The sequence below is a fragment of the Falco naumanni genome, chromosome 9, assembly GCF_017639655.2.
Source record: "Falco naumanni isolate bFalNau1 chromosome 9, bFalNau1.pat, whole genome shotgun sequence".
Taxonomy (NCBI): domain Eukaryota; kingdom Metazoa; phylum Chordata; class Aves; order Falconiformes; family Falconidae; genus Falco; species Falco naumanni.
Genome location: NC_054062.1, coordinates 50353935 through 50373266, shown reverse-complemented (window position 1 = coordinate 50373266; position 19332 = coordinate 50353935). Strand labels below are relative to the sequence as shown.

The 19332-nt window shown below is 40.1% G+C and overlaps 1 protein-coding gene across 2 annotated transcripts in view; it reads right to left on the bottom strand.

Moving 5' to 3' along the window:
- Positions 1-19332, bottom strand: part of DOCK1 (dedicator of cytokinesis 1) — a 319815-nt gene that overhangs the window by 286876 nt on the left and 13607 nt on the right. For both annotated transcript variants that reach the window (XM_040605768.1, XM_040605769.1), the window contains exons 2-4: positions 9063-9146; positions 3168-3208; positions 1053-1108 (exon numbers count right to left, since the gene is read on the bottom strand). In XM_040605768.1, the coding sequence (XP_040461702.1) occupies positions 1053-1108; positions 3168-3208; positions 9063-9146 (181 nt within the window). The remainder of the gene's footprint in view (positions 1-1052; positions 1109-3167; positions 3209-9062; positions 9147-19332) is intronic.

Here is a 19332-nt window from a genome sequence, read left to right as displayed (position 1 = left end):
TTGTTTTAAAATTACGTGTTGTGAAAGTAAGAAAAGGCTAGATCTTTTAATATTTCAGAAGCAGGGTACTTAAAGGCAGTTTTGTAATCAGCAAGAAAGATGACATTATGCAGCAATCTCATGATTAGTAGTTTTATCATTTACATATTTAACAGTGTATAAAAATAAATCAGGCACAAAGGAATAAAATATTATAATCCTGTTTCACTCCATTTCATACCTGGCTAATTATTTATTAACTTCACTCCACCTTTTTTCCCTGGGATTTGGTTGGGGTTTTTTCTTGTTTTTAAACTAAAATTTTGTATCAATATAAGAAACTTTTACATGCATGTCCAGCAAAGCTGATTTGATATATAAAGATCTGAACTTTAACAACTGTTAAATAACAAAACCCAGCCCAAACTATTTGGTGTCACACACATCAGGGAAGGGAGCAGGAGAATCACAAAATGAACAGTTCTACAAAACTTCTCCGTAAGGCAGAAATTGATGCCTGGATAATGGCTTTCAGTGAGAAGTCCAGTCTACGAGATTTACTGAAGAAGGAATTAAGAAATTACTTAAATTTCATCTGCATAAAAGAAAGGTATCTCATATCAAAGACCTCTTTTAATATATCAGGCAGAAAGCATAAGACTCCAGGGCTGGAAGGTAAAAGAAGTTGGGAAAACTGAAAAGAGAATTAAAGCAGGGGGCAAGGAGTAGAGGAAGTTAATCTAGGTAATTATTAGTCGAGAGAGTAATAAAAGTTACAGAACAAAAATGTTAAGTTATTAATTCTTCTGAAATATTTACACTAATACAAAGAAGGTTATGTTTTTGCTCATCTATATGACAGCGCAGCTAAGGACAGTAATAGCCAGAAGCACTGCTGATGTCAGTTGAACTTCAGGTGAGTTACCAATGTATTTTCAAAAATAAACACAAACATTCTGGTCATCAGCTCCTTAACTAACTGGAAACAAGTGTAAAGTTAGTTGATAATACACCAAAATTAGATCGGTACAAATAGGAAAATGAATTTTCATTATTTTCAAGTCAGAACTTACCCTTTGCCTTCAACTATTGCTTCCTTAAGATGTATATAGGAGGCAGGAAATATGCCCTTTGGGAGGGAAGGAGAGGAAAAAAAAGTTTTAAAAAAACAGTTGCATATAACATACTGTATCTATTATGTAAAAGTATGCCAAGACACATTGCCGGCTCTGCACAGCCATTCACATACTCTGAAGCACCAGAATAGCTATGCTAATGGTGTTTTGGATTTTTTTTAATGTACACTTAAATTTTGTATTGCATGTCCTTTCAAGAAGGTGTTGTAACCTTAGCAAATACAGAATCAGTGTTCTTAAACCTATCTTCACAATTTGAAGGGAACAGCAGAGACACCCTGTCACAAGTGACCCTGCAAAGGGGTGCTTCCTTCCCCAGTTCAAGGCACAGTTTGACGTGAATTCTTCAGGTCCCTGGATGATTATCTGCAAATGCCGATTAAGACAGATGTCCTTTTGAAAGTGTGAAAGACAGATGATTTTATGTAGATCTGCTCCTCTACTACATTTTGCCTGTAACCCAGCCCTGCTGCTTGCTTTACCTCACATCTAACCAAGCTTTCTCACCCTGCTAGAAGATGTTGCTTCTGTTCCCAAAGTTTTCTACACTGTTTCCAGTCGTCTTCTTATTCTTAAAATAAACCTGCATGAAAATGGGCAGTATACTGGGCTGCCTTGCTCTGAAATTAACAGGCACATGCACACACAGAACTCAGGCATCCTGCATTGCAACCCATAGTACACAAATTATCTATAACGTAGTGTCTTCTACAGCCAACCTACTGTAAAAGCCAAAAACCCCTTCAACAGGCAGTACTGCAAAAGACCAGTACTGTTTTTTTCTGAAAAAACATTCTAAATTAATCGAGAGTACAGAAATACAATAATATTTCCAAAATTGTGTAAGCTCATATTAAAAAATAATTCAAGTCAAGCTGAGACAGTAAGTTCTTCCACCTCACCCTCTGAGGTAGCAGTTCAGTTTTCTTATCATCTGGGAATGCAAAAAAAAAAAAGAAATTCTTAGAAAGCTACACAAACTGGGGGGTACAGGGTGGGGAGGTGTCTTTTTGTCCCAGTAAAGAAAAAAAATCACTACATTTAGTAGCAGACAAATGCAGCCACACATGGAATTAATTTAAGACAAAAAGAATGCGTAACTGCTTCTTAGACTGTACAAGGCACGCTCATGAAACACAGTTCATAAGAAATTTAGTGTATTTCCAAAAAAAGAAAATATCAAAATAGAATAGAAAAAACATAGAACAGACCAGGCTAGGAAATGTGTGGGATGAACCACACAACTCCACTCTGTACTTTTAGACATGCAGACGCAACTCAAAATGCACCTCTGTAAGCAAAACACTACATTTGAAGTGTTTTACTGTAAGTGAAAAAAGAAGCAAACCCAGAAGTCATTTAATTCTAGTTAATTACTACTATAAAGTAAAATGCTCAAAAAATAAAACACAACGTTACAACCAGTATTTGTGCTGTTTCCTTTCATTTTATTTCAGAAAGGCTGCTATAAACAGCAGCCCTTTATGCACACTGAAAGCCTAGCAGCTAGGCAAAATGACAGTGCACAAGATTACTTCCCCCCTCACAGAGAACAACTGAAAATCACAATGTAGATCTCTGTATCACTTCTGAAGATGCAATTGCATTTTATGAGTAATACGTTATTTAACAGACAGTGAAGCAAAGTCTCAGCCTCTAAAACACATCAACTAGAACATCAAGTTCTGAACCTTTTACTGAGGCAAAGGCTGTGGTACACCAGTTACTGCAGAAAACAAGCTGATGTGCACAAAGCCATCTATACTGACCATACATACAGGTATACCCTTAAATTGCAAAAAAAAAAAAAAAAGATATGCAACTCAGCTTTTAGGCCTTGCTAAGATAAGTTTCAGTTAACCTGAAGAATTCACATTTACCAGGGGCTGAGACTGCGCAGCAGCAGTTACCAGAGATCAGTGGACACATGGTGGATTGCTCCCATGCAGCACCGTCATACATGCCCGAGATCTCCGTTGTAACAACACACCCAATGCCATACTATATCTCTGTCCAAAAGAAAAATGAGCACTCTGCTCTGGCAACACTTACCTTCTTGGATTTTTTTCGTAGTGTATAACCCCTGTACCAACCTAAGGAAAAAGAGGAAAAAGCATTAAGTCGTCCATTAATGTCACCCACCAGCTCTTCCCTCTCAGCTCAACAGCACCTTAACAAGGTTTCTGATCATGTTTTGCCCCCGCCAACACGCACGCCTCACCTGAATTTAAATTCTTCACAGGATTAATATCCTGGCTAAAACTAGTCTTCTTGGAAGCTATAAAAGTCAGAGTGATGATAATCAAACTGATGGAGAAGTCTACATGACAGAGATGGCATTTTACATGATGTCTTTAATTGTCATTCATTTAATTTAACTACTAATGTACCAACATAAACAAAACCAACTTAAGAGCATTAACTTTACAAAAATGTACTATTTTGGTTTGATTTTAAAACCTAAGTAAGTTCCACAAACGCAAGTTTCCAAATGTAGATCAGTCATTTGCCATCTCAGCAGAAAACAAGAACACTTTGGGATTTATGACTCACACGTCAAAATAGAAAAGCAAGGAGCCCCACAGCCCTAATTCAGCACAAGGCAGCAAACACCCACCCCACAGCAGCCCCAGTGCCAGACGATTATTCAGCCTGTGCCGTGCTCCTAGGCAGGTGCCCCTGCCTGGAAAACTGTATAATTTATTGTGCCCCCAGTTTATGACACATCTGTAAGCAATCACCTTTACAGCTCTTAGTGTTTCTCCAGCCATCCTGCTTCAGTGTAACCGGATAAGCAAAGCAAAAACAAAACCCTACAAACTATAGTCGTTTTGCCTTATGGAAGATGCCGCGCAAGAGAAAGCAGATGAGATCTTCTGTACATACTGCCTGCATTTCAGTGCTAGCTTGCTTGTATGCTTGCACTGGGGCTATTTTGTATTTCAGTTTGTCTGTGCTACGGCTCACTTGCTCCTTCCTGCTCAGCGTGCCAGGGAGCAACCCTGGTGACCAGAGCTGCCCCTGCAGCTTTCGGAAGACAGTCTGGGTGCAATACCACCCTGCCAAGCCCTGAAAACCAGGGGGTTTACACAGCAAAGCATCCCTCTCCAGAGATCAGTGTCAGTGAGGATAGGAGTATCAGAAAGCGGGGGGTGGGGGGGGGGGTGGGGGGGGGTGGGGCGGAACACCACACCCAAAAACCCCAAAATCTACGGTCCCACTCCTGATAACAGCTAGGGCAGGAAGAAAGTTCACAGATGACAACACATGACAATAAATTCATCATCTACACTCTGGGACTAAAAATATAAATTAAAGTCTCAAGCACACAGGATTTTTCTATCTGCTCTTGAGTAGTAAAAGGTAAAATGATTCATCATCTTCATATTGCATCAGAAGCCGATCCTCTGTGATCACCTGGGGATAGTTAGTACTATCCTCTTTAATCTGGTGTCTACGACCATCACAGTTCACTTCCCTACAGATGCTGCAGCGGCCTCAGGTCTGACATTTCCGTTGCTTTCAGAGGAATATCAACAAAAACTGTTGATGAAACACCCATGCACAGTGTCTAGCTCGGGTGCAAAGGCGGCAAAGCATTTCTGCTTGCACTTACTCCACTGGCTGAAATCTGTGCACAGACATGTACATATTCAAGTTCTAAATTCCTTCACTTCCATATGAATAAACCAACATATTGAAGTTCTGGAGTCTAAACTGATGAACACCACAACACTGATCAAATACACTGTACAAACTGAAGAACATACAGTCGTATTATCTCTGCCATTTACTTCTCCCATCCCATCTTCTGTGCTGGCTCCTCACCACTGAATCTCTGCTTTCTGAAGCTCTGCAACAAGCAGGAAGATCTTCAAGAGACAGCAGGTAAGAAAGGAGCCAAAGTCTGCCTAGGAGAACTGGTTGCACTCTTGCTCACTACAGAGGTCCTTAATGCAGCCAGGCAAGTCCAACCAGGCTCTTCACCAGCAGCCACCACCTAAATGAAGTTGTTGCTGGTTATTTAGCCCACGGGGAGCCCAATTTTCAAAGTGAGCTACCTCTCACTGATTGAACCGGAGGCGCTGAGTCTTGCCACGAACACACACGTATAAAGGCAACTTCATTGAAATACATGAAGTCATCTCTAACTAGCTAACCCAAACCATAAGGACTCTTCAGTTTCTTAGTTCCCCGTCTGCAAGATGAGGGCTGCTCTCCTCCACATACAGACAGGCACTGCAAAAAACCCAACGCCCTCACAAACATGAATTAAAGAAATTAAGGTCACAAAACTATGATTTTTCTTCAATGCACAAACAGTTTGTTGTCAGACACTGGCCAAGGGAAAAAACAATATAGCCGCTGCTTTAGGTGAGTGGTATTTAGTCCTCTGCACTAAAAAAAAGCAAGAGGTAGAGGGATCTATGAGCATGAGTGATTGTTAATGACATCCAGAAGGTATCCTGACACACCTAACCCACCTATGCTGTGGCCCTGCCTAATTGTAGTTCTTGATTTTGTAACCTCAGCAGTTTTGGAGATCATGGGGGGAAAGAAAAAAAAAAAAGAAAGGTCCAAAGCCTGAGGGCAGAGAATGCAACTACCTGATGCCAGACACTTCCCTGGAGCACACAGCACAGAGCTCCAGATCCTCCTCACTCTATTCATGGCCAATTTGGTTTCAGACAAAACGCCAGTGAAAGGAAACAGGCTGAAGCCGGAAATATTTTCCTAAAGTGGCCAGGGCTTTTAAGTGATTTATTGATGTGTTACAGGTTTCCAGCCTCACCCTTAACAATTATGGGATACAACGGTTGGAAATATGCATCCACATAAATGCCCAACTAAGAAAAGGGACCAATGAAATACTTGTGTCTCTATGAAAACTGCAAAAGATACTAAAAAATTTGCATTTGTTTGTCTTGAATGATGCATTATTTACTACACAGTTACCCAGATAAGGTATTTGTTGCATTTAATTAGAAAAAAAAAATCCTCAAAAATACCTGCAACCAACAAATAAATGTTCCCACAGCATCAAGAATAACTTATTCGAAAATAATTAATTGGGAACTCAAAATGCCTTCCCACAGCAGCACCGAAATTAACTGCTGTTCAAACACACAAGCCTGGTTTTGAGACTTATTTACTGTTATATTTAACAGCTATTCACCTTAATTAGCCACAGTTATTGATCGTATGTTCCGTTCGCCCATTCCACCAAACAACATAAAGAAACAGAGCTAAGACAATAAAAATCTGGAAAGTACTAATTTAAAACGTGGCAAATACTTGTTTTGGGGTATCTGCTATGAAGTGCATTCCTTCTCTCCTGCAAGATGAAAGATATTTATGAAGTCATATGGCTTTGCTGTCTGGCTTTTCCTGTAAAGGCTCACATTAAAAGGAGCGAGAGGAAGTTTCCTAAATGAAAATAAAATTGTCTGCAATTCTACCCAAAAGAAAAAAATTAATTTGACTTTCTACATCAATTACTCTAGAAAGTAGCTTCACTTTTGCTTTGGTACCTGGAAGAACAGAAACTTTAAGATTTAACAGTAAAATGCGCACATTCATTTCCAATCTCTTAACTCCTGTAAAAAATATAGGCTGTTTACAACAAGCCTGCAACTTTACAGGATCTGCATATTGCATTATTTGGACTAACTTTTTCCTGTGTTCCAGAGCGGGGGGGGGAAGAGTTTTCTGCAATGAAATTTTAAAAGACTATAATGTTTCAGTAATAAAAACAAATTCCAGAATAGGTTCTACATACAGGTAAAAAAAAAAATAATAATAATCTTTTAAACACGTAAGCAAAGTCCATCTTAGCAATGTATTCCAGTACATGATAACCTACAGACACCTGTCAGTCCTTAAAAAAGGTCTTCTAGACTACACATACGAGACCAAGCCACCCCAGCTTCTCAGCTTCTTTCATCTGCAGAGAGAAGAGTCTTTCAACTGAGCAAGGATTTGCCATAAGCTTTTCTAGACAAAGACGACTCAGGGGGTGGGGACAAACCAAAAATACCAACTACAATCTACCACTTCAAAGCCCACGGACATATATAAGTCTTTAAAAGTACCCCTCACTTTATAATTACTGCAGAAAATTATTGCAGAATAGTAACAATTCTGGAGTAGGAAGTCAAGAGCAGAATGCATAATACAGCAGATATCAATGGAAGACGACTACTTTTTTCCCTGCAATCTTAAATACAGGGAAAAGGGTAGACCTTTGAGAAGCAGAATCACAGATCCTTAGCAAAAAGGCATGACTGACTCTTCAAATGACTTTTCTGTCCCATTCTCCTATTATTAGGGGACTTTTCTTCAGACTGACCCATCCCACTGCAGCCTAACGCAACCCTGACATGGACAGGACCGATGGCAGGGAAGCCCCCAGATGTACACCTGGGTGTTTGTGCATACAGTACGAAACCTCCTGGGACACAGTCTACAGAAATTTTGCATAGAGGAACTTGGAGATCAAAAAGGTCAAATAATTACCTAATACTGGCAGCTCTGTGAACAAGAGAGAAGAATTATGGCATCTGACTTCCCATCACAGCAGGTACATAACGAGCAATCATTGCATAAAATGTTTGGAAGAACACTAACTTATTTGCATTTCTTTTAAAATGAACTCATCCCATGTGCTTGAGGCCTAACAAACATGCAAGTGTGAAGGTCTTTCTATTATTGAAGTCCAGGGGAAAAGTGCGTCGTTCCATCACCCCACTTAGTTGGCAGCAGTCATCATTCGATGTGGTTTCACATACCCTATTCAGGATTCAGTTTCTCCCACATGCATTAAATAGAAGTATTTTTATAAAAGTACAAAGCTGCACAATATTTAAACCATTCAATTTGCATTTAAAATGTTTGCATTATTAGATTTTTATTAAACCACATAATGTCAAATAACAGAAAGATTACTTTGGTTCAAGTCAAACTTAGCATTGCAGCAGCAAGCTGAACTCTAAGAAAATGCTAGCCTAGGAACAGAAAGAAAAATAATTTGCACAGTGATGAGTAGAGCTTGTTACTTTTGTTGAAACAGCATTATTTGTTTCAGTAAATATAACAATAAAAAAATCCTATTAAGTCAGTTTCTAAAACAAATTTATCACACAGATGTATCAAAAGATCAATGTCTAGAGGAACAAACAAATTAAATCAATATATTTAAGTAAATCACATTTTCCCAGGACAAAAAGTATTACAATATTTTAAACAAAGACAGTTTAGTTATATGTTACTTATACCTTTCCAAACGGCAGCATGCCATAAAATTTCAAGTCAAGGATGTAATAAAAGAGTTGTATTTTGCTTGGCTCAGTACTGGATTAAGCAAGACCCAAAAAGCATTATGACAGTTTTCACATTCTGCGGATTATCAAACGCAACATGCAAATTCCCTTTTACATGGATCAAGGAGGAAAGATTTTGGTACACATAATGTTTCTATACCTTCATATCAAAACAAGCAAAGCATCTCAAAAGCCTAAAAGCAGTCCACAGCACTGTAACACATGTACCCATATTATGGGAGAAATATAAATAATTTAGGACCCAGGTGACTTTCAAATTCAGATTAAACTTCTTTTAGCTGCAGGCTCTTTTGTATTACCCAAGAGTATCCAAAGAGCATCTATCATTTCTATAACGTAGGGTAATTGCTACAATAGTTCCATAAAAATAAAGCTGTGCAAAACATCCATCTTCCATAGAAAAGGAAATGGTTATTCACCGTTATCGACCACACGTGTCTTCATTCACACATAGCATTGGTTAATTCTGTGTTCATTAGAAATAAGGTGTTTGGTCCTTTGGCAAGAAAGTAAGTAATTAATCACCTGATAACACAAGAAGGTCACAAACAAAGAAGAAATGCAATTGCAAAACCAATGTTTTTAAATGTAACTTTTGCCAGCTTACCTTCATATGTTTCTAGTATGTGCACAGTGTCACCTATTTGTAAAGAAAGTTCATCTGGTCCCCTCGCATCATAGTTGTAGAGAGCTAGAGAAAGGAAACACTGCTATTAGCACACGCAAAACAACATAACTTCCAGGATTTTCGTTTCTCCACATAATTGGTTTTATTACTCACTTGCCGTTTTCAACCTTTTCGTAAAAAAAAATAAAATAATTGTAAAAATTTGGGCAAGTCCTTTAATCCATTAACATTCCCCTTGTAACAAATCTCAAAAAGCAACAAGTATACTTTCTGAACATAGTCCCTCACTCTGTTTATAATGCTTTCCTTCTTCATAACACCACATTCAAATAATCTTTTGTTGTATTTGCCTGTCTTCCAGCACTTTGTGTCAATTTTATGCAGTTCCGTAATGAACTGCACTGTCTGTTACTGTCAGCTCAACATACAGAAAGCCTACAAAGTGACTTCAGAAAACTCAAATTACCACCACTAATATTAAAGAATGATTTCTCGGTCACTTCATTAATTTACTGCAAACACACTATATTTAGAAACAACAGGATTTCAGAATTCCTGAGTGCCAGAGGTAATGGTATCAACCCACCTGTGTTCATGGGAAAGATTAGTCCTGTCCCCCATTCTATAGCATTATAGTCAAGTTATCATACTTTACTCATTAGCAAGCCCTGACAGCATCCACAGCCTGCACCACCACAACCTGAAAATTCACCAAATGTATTGGTTTTCACAAATATTTCTGAGTGGCTCACAAGCAGGGTGAGGAGTGACAATATAGTGAAAACCATTTCCCTTTCCAGTGCCGAATTCAGAAAAAGCCTGGAGTTCTACCATCCAGTATAAGTAGCAGGAGGCGCAACATAGAAGAGATCTGATGGACCCTTGCATCAGACACAGCTGGTGTCAATACTGGAGACCTAAAACAGGGAAGAAAGGATTCTGGACCAAGAGAAAATTCTCAGATTTGTTTAGATGCACCTAAATAGCAAACCTCACAGCTGTGTATATTCCAAAAGTGACTTCATTGTAGGTCATGAGTTCCAGCTCAACCCTTGAAGAGTCTGCTTGTCATTGTCCCCCAGACCAGTGGTCAGCTTCCACCCACATTCACCTTCCTTGAGGGAGCACTGAATGAACACCTTCAGCTGGCAATGAAGTCAACTGCAAAACAAAGAGTGCTGGAAGCAGCTCCTGCCTCATGGCCATGAATGCCCAGACTGCCCGTGCTCGGCCAGACTTCACTCCTGGCCAAGGAGTAACTTCGGAGAGAACAAAAATCTGTTTGCTTTGAAAAAAACAGTAGCCAGGTATATACTACCAGAGATAATTCAAATGGAAAAGATGTGTTACCCCACTCACTGATGAAGTTACATCATCACCAATAAATAGAAAACGGGGGGGGGGGGGGGGGGGGGGGGGGTTTGTTTTTTAAATGATTGGGTGACAAGAAAGCAGAACTTTTGAGAACTGCCATCTTCAGAAGACAAACTACAACCAAAACCAACCCAGTCATTTAAAGATCTCACTACCCTTCCCAAAAGGAAATCTGGAAGCTCTGAGCACTGAGATTAGCAATGTCCAGAAATTTATCTGACAAATAACACTGCAAACTATGTTTTGTTGGAAAAATACATTAATAAACTGAAAACCAAAAGTGTTACGACTCCTAAACTTCGTTTTTATATTTCATATGGAGCAAACTGTAAGAAACAAAATCTTCCAAGACGAAGTAGCATCCTCATGATCAAAGACAGTAACTCGAGTACTTCACAAGACTGACGTCAATGAACTATAGTCAAGGTGGACCCATAAAGGATTCTGCATCTGTAGTTACTCCCTCCAATGAGGTTACCAAGTTCAAAGGCATTTTATATACTATTCTTAACTAATGAAATGGCAAAAGTAGTCTTCCTCCTTCACCATGAGGAGCTAGGCTTCTCATCTTTATATTTTGAATACATAAAGGGCTGTGCTTCTTTGAGTATAGAATGCAGTGTCAAAGGATAGCTTTTTAAAAACATCAGAGACTCAACATTTCTTATTATTTGTCATAACTCTTCGGGGAGTGGAAGTATTTCTAGAATATGATTGTTACCTCAAAACTTTCTACCACCCCTCAGATATCCACTTGCTTTCTCTTCTATATTAGCTCCATGGCCAGGGCTGGTGTGCAGCACTGGTCACAAGCACTCCAGTGGGGACACTCTGAAGAGGAAGACCTGGGTAAGTTACAGGAAACCTTCACTGTTCAGACCAAAAGAGTTCACAGGACATTAACACCACATGCCACACTCATTACAGGTCACAAAGCACTTCCAAAAACCCTCAAACTGACCCAGCTAAAGGCCAAAAGCCACAGTTTAAAGGCAATGATACATCCGACCCAGAAAGCACCCTCACTTATCAACCCAGTTTTCTCCTGTTCCGGAGGAGTACTAAGCAGCAAGCTAGAGCCTGTATTACATACAAGATCAACAACATAAATTCCATTGATAAGAACTGGTAACTGGAGAAAAATACTTTCCTCAAATCTGATAATCTGTTTAGCCCCAAGTAGAGATGCTAGCAACACGTAAGTGGGCAAGTGAGGAGGTCTAATCCCACCACAAGGGCTGGGCACAGTGCCTGGCGCTGCCTCCAACCATGGTCATCACCTCATTTTCAACCCCCAGGACTTACTATTTATTCTCACCAGAATTCATCGAATTCCAGCTTACAACTCTAAGAACAACGAATACATGACGGGTTGCCTTGTTCCTTTTCTCTGTGCTACTCCTCTTGCTTGACAGACTACAGAAGTAAATAAATATATCTGAGTGCAAAAATGAAAAAAAATAAAGAAAAAGCAATTTGGAAGAGAAAACAGTATACAGTGTAAGATTATAAGCAGAGGAAAGGACATTTCAGAGTAAAAAGAATAAAGGTCAAGTGCATTGCAGAGACTAGTATCAACAGTATTTAAATTAAGGCTTTAGAAAGTAATATGGTTTTCTTGACATCAAAACAAGCCAAACTAGCTATTCCTGTTTTAATGTTTTTGTTAACTTTTTCATTATTAAAGAGATAAACCCTCCCTCCTTGGTATCTGGCACAGAATATTTTAAAACCATAATTGCTATTCTGCAGGAGAAGAGGGTTCTGTGAAAAACACGTTAACAAATATCAACATTTTAGACTGCTCTGAGCAGAGGGATGTTAACAATGGTGAATACATGGCATGCAGGACAGTCTGCTCGATAACACTCATTAGAAATGTTTTCAGTTCAGTTTTAGCACATACCAGGGAAGACAAAGTTACACAGTCAATACTAACTCCTCCAAACCTTGGGTGGCTGGAGTTCAACACCTAACTGCATCCTTCGGGTATTTACTTAGATCCCTTTGATGCTCACACCTGTCACTAGAGCCGAGAGGACCCGTATGTGCTCAACACATCTGAAAATGAATCCAACTGAAGTCTCCCAGCTTTGGGACCCAGATGAGCAATCTCACTGCCTCGTACCAGACATCCCAAGGAGGAAAAATTCACATTATGACAGATTAGAAACAGTCCTGTACTCAATTCACACTTCAGCTTAGCTTAGCGTTTCTCAAACATTTAAATGGAATAACACTAAGAATCAAAGGCAGCTATTAATAAAAGACATTAAAATTTACATCCAAGGGTGTTAACTGGTGTCTGTCATAACAAGGAGAGTCACACAACAGGAGCTTCACTCTAATGACCAATTCTTTCAACAGAAGACGACAAACAGCCATCAAGTGGTAATCACTGCCCACAACAGCTCCCACTGACATGAACTGAGTGAGGAGCAATGGCCATGGAGGGAAGACTTACCTTTAAAAATATACGTGTGTGAAAAATATATCTACAAAACAAAACAAACAAAAAGCCATTAAAAAGAAAAAAAGAGAAAGAGAAATCACGTTTTTGGCTTGCAGCAGCATTGACAGATCATGAAGCAAACAACCAAAATAACTATAAAGTGCATTCCACCTCTATGATTACAAAACAAGGCTCGAACTACACTGCATACTCCTGTGTAAGCTAGCAGGTAACTCCCTCTAAGGGTACTTTTTATGTAGAGTGACATCAAAAGATGTTATGACAGATAAAATGTTTGACTGGAGCAAACAAGGCTTTAATTAAAGGGAAAGACAAAATTTAGAGGAATAAAGCATGAAACGGGCATGCTTATATTTTGTCTGATCAACTGTATTCTGAGTCACCACTTTAAATATTTAAAAGCCTGAAGTAAAAAAAAAATAAAATATGAAGTTATAACTGAAGTAAGTTTTGCTTAATTTGGAAAATCCAGTTCTCAGTATGACAGATTCTCAGCTTGGAGACCTCTAAGCTGAACGAAGCATTAGGAATATTTACACTAGTTAATGTCAGGCCTCCCCATCATACTTGAACTGACAATCAAAGCTCACTGTTTTGGCAAAGAAGTTATGCAGCCCAGTAAGTTAGAAAAACCTTTGCTACAATGTACAAGCAGGATAAAAACCACAGTTCCTCAAGCATCAAAAGGTTTATGACTACGACCTAGCCAGTGCAAGTTAACCTCATGGTTAACACTAATACAGCATCCTGATGCTCTTCATCCATGCACAGATACCACTTTTTATCCTCTCTAATAAACTTCAACTGCAGAGGCACAGCTAAGCTTCTCTATTGCAACCAAATACTTTCATCCCTTATCATTTAGAAGTGCTATTTACAGCGCATTTTCTCCTTATGGGATACATCTGTGATAGAGGTAACTTAAGAGACCATGCAGAAGAGATACCAGTCACTGGAGCTTAGGAAAGATGCTGCTTTCGGAGCTGCAAACGTGCTGCCTTTTCACAGAAGGCATACAGGAGTGAGCTCAGGCTCCTGCAACCCACCGCTGCTTCCTTCAGCCTGCTCTACAACCTGCACTACAGAGGAACTACCAGGTTCCTCCAGGCCAGTATACAGCCGTCAGCTTTAAATGAGCAAGGAAGTCACCTGTAAAGGTGACCTCCTTCCAGAAGAGGACTGCCCTCCCTGCAGAAGACCCTTGAGAAGATAAAGGAGGCAGTTGCTCTCTGATGTCTCTGGCATGAGCTACATATCTCCCAGACACCTGCATCTGACATTTTCAACTTATAAGGTTAGCCTGCAGAGAAGAAGGACCACAACATTTCCTCAGAGTTGTGGACAAAGAAATAAAGAGCTTTATTTTCCAGTTCTAAGCATTGTTAACTATGGCTCATTTAATCTAGAGCTGTGGGGGACCATTACATTTGCAAAATCACACCTATAGACTATATTTCCTTGACAACCATGTTATCGGTACACTTGCAGCAGCTTCCAAACACACCATTTCAGGTGCAGTCTTTATATTTAACCTGCTTATAAAAACAGACATAAACCAAAACTCTTAATGACAGGGAAAGCCCCTAGTAATTTTAGGGGACTTGCTGCCGACGCATAGAGTAGTTGTGGCTCTTGAGATATGCACTGAACAAAACAAGCAGCATATGGATTCAGCACATCTGTTAGTTAGTCGAGGCAGAGTGAGCTGACATGAAGGCTAAAGAGCATCCAGCAAACATATCGGTGAACTCTGGGTTTCAGTCCTGAGACATAACAAGCAGAACGAGGATGGCAAGGGAAAACACAAAGAAAAACATCACAGTGACAAAAACACCCTGAAGCCACTTCTCAACCCCACGCCACAGGACAGAAGGTTTCAGCACCACCAAAGATACTTTTCCTCATCAGCTGTGCTTTCAGCAGAGTGACTCTCCGGGTAAAGGCACTCGGTGCTCCCTTCCTCCTCCCACTGCAACCACACAGCACATCTACGCAGAAGTACTGAAGTGCCAGAAGCAAAGGATTAGTGTGGGCATAGAGCAATTTTTTCAACTCTAAGAGCTGATAAAGGAAGGAAGAATGAATAGGACATTACAGTAATTGCACTAAAAAGCCATTTACTGTTAAAGAATACAAAACAAACACCTCTACTGAACTGCACTCATTAATCTGCATGCATTTGAAAAATGAGGAGTGCAACACTAGAATTAGAGAGGGGTGACAGACAGGGTGGGGAGGAGGAGGAAAAGGCAAACAAAGGTAACATCAGTATCTACTGAAAAAGCTTTTCTCTGACTGTATGAAAGCTGAGATATCTTAAGATACCACAAAAAATATTACAAGTAACATTCCATGGAATAACTTCACATGAAGGGCTGTATTAACTGTTCCACACTCCTAAAAGAAAGCAAACTACATTTAACACATTATCAGCTTTATTTCACACTGTCTTTTTTTAAAAAAAAAAAAACAACAATCATAATTGTGCTTTTTCCATAAAAGTAGACTGAAATCACAGGGGTGAAAGCAAAGTCTCCTGCAAATTCTCTAGTATTACAAATAAAAGAAACCTGAAGGATTTCCTCTTCTCTAAAACTAAAGTGGTTGTTGCTTTCAGTATTAGAGAGACTCCTTATTCCTCTGTTACTCACCCAGACAAGTTTCTAGTTTTTACAGCTGAGGCTAACGGAGAAGGAAGAAGAAAAAAGAAGCATGAGTCAGGAGTTGCACATAAGATTTGTTCGAGGATGATTTCATGTGTGTTAACTGACAGTAGGTCTTCCAGCCTTACTGAAGACACCTTGTGTTTTGTCATTCCTGGTCTCACCAAGCTTTGTTCACTAGTTCTTTCTCAATATTCTAGTTATTCTGTCATACAAACAATTTTCTAAAGAAACTCTTAAACTAGAACAGTTACTACCAAGCTAACGAAGAAGTGGTGGAACCAAGCTCGTGGTTCCTCCTCCCCAGTCACACACTAGATCTTACTGATTACATCCATGAATGAGACTTTTATCACAGGTATCACTCCAGCAGGACCAGACTAAAGCCAGTAAGGTTAAGTAGAGGGTAAAGACTTACTCTCATTTTCCCTTACAACAGGGAGACCATTCCTTCCTTCCATCTTCCACCTGAGCAGCAAATTCCCAAAACGCACCTTGGTTCATCTGAAACTGTATTTCCATGTGAACCCAGGAACACTCCTCCTCCTCCTCCATGAGCAACATCTGTTGAGGGCGAGTGAATCCTGAACCTGGACTCTGGCCTCTCAAACTGAAATCCCTGCAATGACAGCCTGCCCTCCTTCTTCCAAAATGAGGGCACAAAACACTCGAAAGGAAATCAGTAAACATACACAGGGATAAATTCTGCATTTAGAGAACCTAAGCACAGGTGCAGCATTGACTGCTGGCTGAGCACAGCTTAGAGAGTGAAGGACCACCCAAGCCTCTATAAACATAACTAGACATGTCAGGTTTTATAACAGATGGCAACACAGGGGAGCAATATGTTTTGCAACGCATCTGGTGTCTTACCACTACCCAACAAGAATTAATAAACTGAGGAAAAATCATAAATCCAGACCAATCCCCAAACTTCATTCACGTTGCCTTCCAGAAGTGTAACCACCCTGTTGCTGAATCCTGCAGGGAGAGCTCAAGTAGGACAGAACAACATGCACACTTGTCCTTTCTGCATTAATTAATGAATAAATAAATAAATGAAGAGTTCTGGACCTATCCAAGATTTTCAAGAACCAGTTTAAGGTTCTCGCTTTTCCTCCTCCCCTCTTTTAAGCCAAATACTTTATTTTTAGGGAGCTAATGAAGTAAGATGCCAATTCACTCTTTTACACAGCTATCTCCCTCCTTCTTGCTGCTTAATCTGTATTCAGAGTACTTCACCACTAAGTACTAAGGGTATTAAGCTGAAAGTAGTGTTAAAAAAAAAAAAAAGATATCATTATTGACTGTAACAGCATTAATAATGTGCCATAATGCATAGCTAACAAGAAGCACAATCAAGAACATTCAAATCGATTTTTAATATTAAAAAGTCCATTAACTGAAACACATTGCATGCTAAAAGTAATCACACCACCCCGGAGCTCTTAACACTGGCTTTTGTAGGAAAAGCAAGATGCTGAGTTAGACAAACAGAAAACATTATCCAGAGGCAGATGTCTTGGCATCTGTCTTCTGGTAATGCAGAATCACAAAGTGAGTGAGGTTTGATGTTCCCTTGAATTTCCTGCATTTCACTGGGGGACACTAAGAAGCGATAAGTCGGCTCTTGCTATGGTGGGCCTACAGGCAACACCCCCAAAGGCAGCAAAGACCACGCTGGAGCATGCACTATGCTTATCTGAAGAAAGGACTTCTGTGTTTTTAGTTAACTGACATTCAAAACAGCCTCTACCTGAAGTCTTCGCAAAATTTGCAAGACCTTCAATATTGCTATGCATAAAGTAAAGTACAGGATCTCCTGGGCAAAGAAGGAAGGAAGGGAAAAAAGAGTTAAACAGTGAAGTGGAAGAGGAACTAGTTCAGCTTGCGGTCAATGCTGGCAGAGTATTAAATGTGTACGAACTGGTCATGAGTCACCGTCAGGCTGTATTGTTAGACAGAGGTTCCCCAAGAGACAGTAAGGGACTGAAGCTGACAGCGCTGCAGCTCCACACCCGTTCCTGGCTCATGTGCCTCCAGCTGCACATCCCTGCCTCTTCCCTTGGACCAGCGCTGCCGCCCACCTCAGCCCTCAGCCAACAGTTGCAAGGAGTTCAGCTTGCTCAAAACCTCAGCGCTTTTCCTACAATTGCTCAGAGCTATTTACAGAGCTATCAGGGAAACCCAGGAATGGCAGAGCAGTGAAGGCAGCAGCACATGGCCAACACGGGAGGGCAACAGCATCAACTTCAACTACAGCCTTAGGAAAAGGTCCCAAACAGAGCAGTGCAATTCAAAACCACCCTGCCAAACACAGAAGCAGGTGCAGACATCCCCAAATGCAACAAGCTCAATCTTTAAACAAACCTATGAAAGGCACTATATTAATGCCACATGTACATTGCAGGGAAACACCCGAGTCCTTCCCAATACAGTGCTCCAGGCTAAACCAGCACAGATTATGGTCAAAGTGTGCACAGGCACCAATGCTCAATCACAAGTTGCCAATCTGGTGATCAAATAGGGCGTAGAGCTTCCCAAGGGGTTGGGAGCAGCACCTCTTACATAGGTTGAGCAGAAGACTGGGCATGGATGATGGACACAGCCAGTTCCTCAGGACCTTCATCCTTTACAGGATGAAGAGCACCTTTATCAATATACCTTTTTCAGCTTCCAGCTGCTGCTATGCAAAAGCCAGCAAGAGTGAAGCCCAGTTATACCTGCATGAGGATTTTAACAGAAACAATTCATACTGCACACAGATGCATCTGAAGATGCCTGACACATCAGTCACCTGCTTCTTCAAGCTTTTCCCTTGCCATTGCAGAAGGTCTCTATTGCACCAAACATAATTTTGCTAAGAGGGTGTCTTTTATGAAGCATTTCTATAGCAGTGAGCTTAATGTCACAGCTGTATTTTAATAGTCATTTCAATGACTATAAAAATCAAGTTCAACACAATAAAACTGCTATCACACTACTGCGGAAACAGCAAAAAAATGGCCCTTGCAAGACGCTATTCACTGCAATATAGAGCTGATAATGCAGAGCAAGAAGCCTAAAGCAAGGGGAACATGGGGTGATGGGAAGAAGTTTTCATTTCCTACTGTTCTTCCTCCTCAGCATTTCTACAAAGGAAAACAAAATCAAAACTCCTCCGTTGCTTTCTCAGGAAACCTTATGAAGGTTTGATTGAAGACAGAAAGAGTTTTAGGCTTTTTATATATCAACCCTTACTCAATTTATTTTTACTTGTCATCACCTTATTTGTGTCTCAGTCCTTCAAGCTGTCTCCAACAGCAAGAGCTACAGATTCAGACTCAAATAATCCCTGAGGAACTTGTTCTGCTTTCTTAGAAATAACAGTCAGAGAAAAGAATTACCTGTTAAGAGCCGCAGTTTGATCCACCAACACTTTCTCTTTTCCACAACAGCTAGGCTATTGCAGAAATTGGAAATATGTGATTTTTTTCCTGAAATTGTATCTTATACCAGAATTAATGGAAAGATGTAACCATGGAAGCAAGTCAAACAGCTCTGAATGCATGAAAAGATAAGAGCGGCATTTTGCAAAAACAGGGAAAAATTGTTTTCCTCCCAACCAGTAAGAAATCACATGCCTCGTGCTGCTTTCAGAAGAGCGACAGAGTTGGCTCAGCAGCTAGCCTTAACAAAGAGTCACTGTCTGCCTGGCTCCAGGCTGCAGAGAGCCAGTCTGTCATCAGCAGCCCCCTCC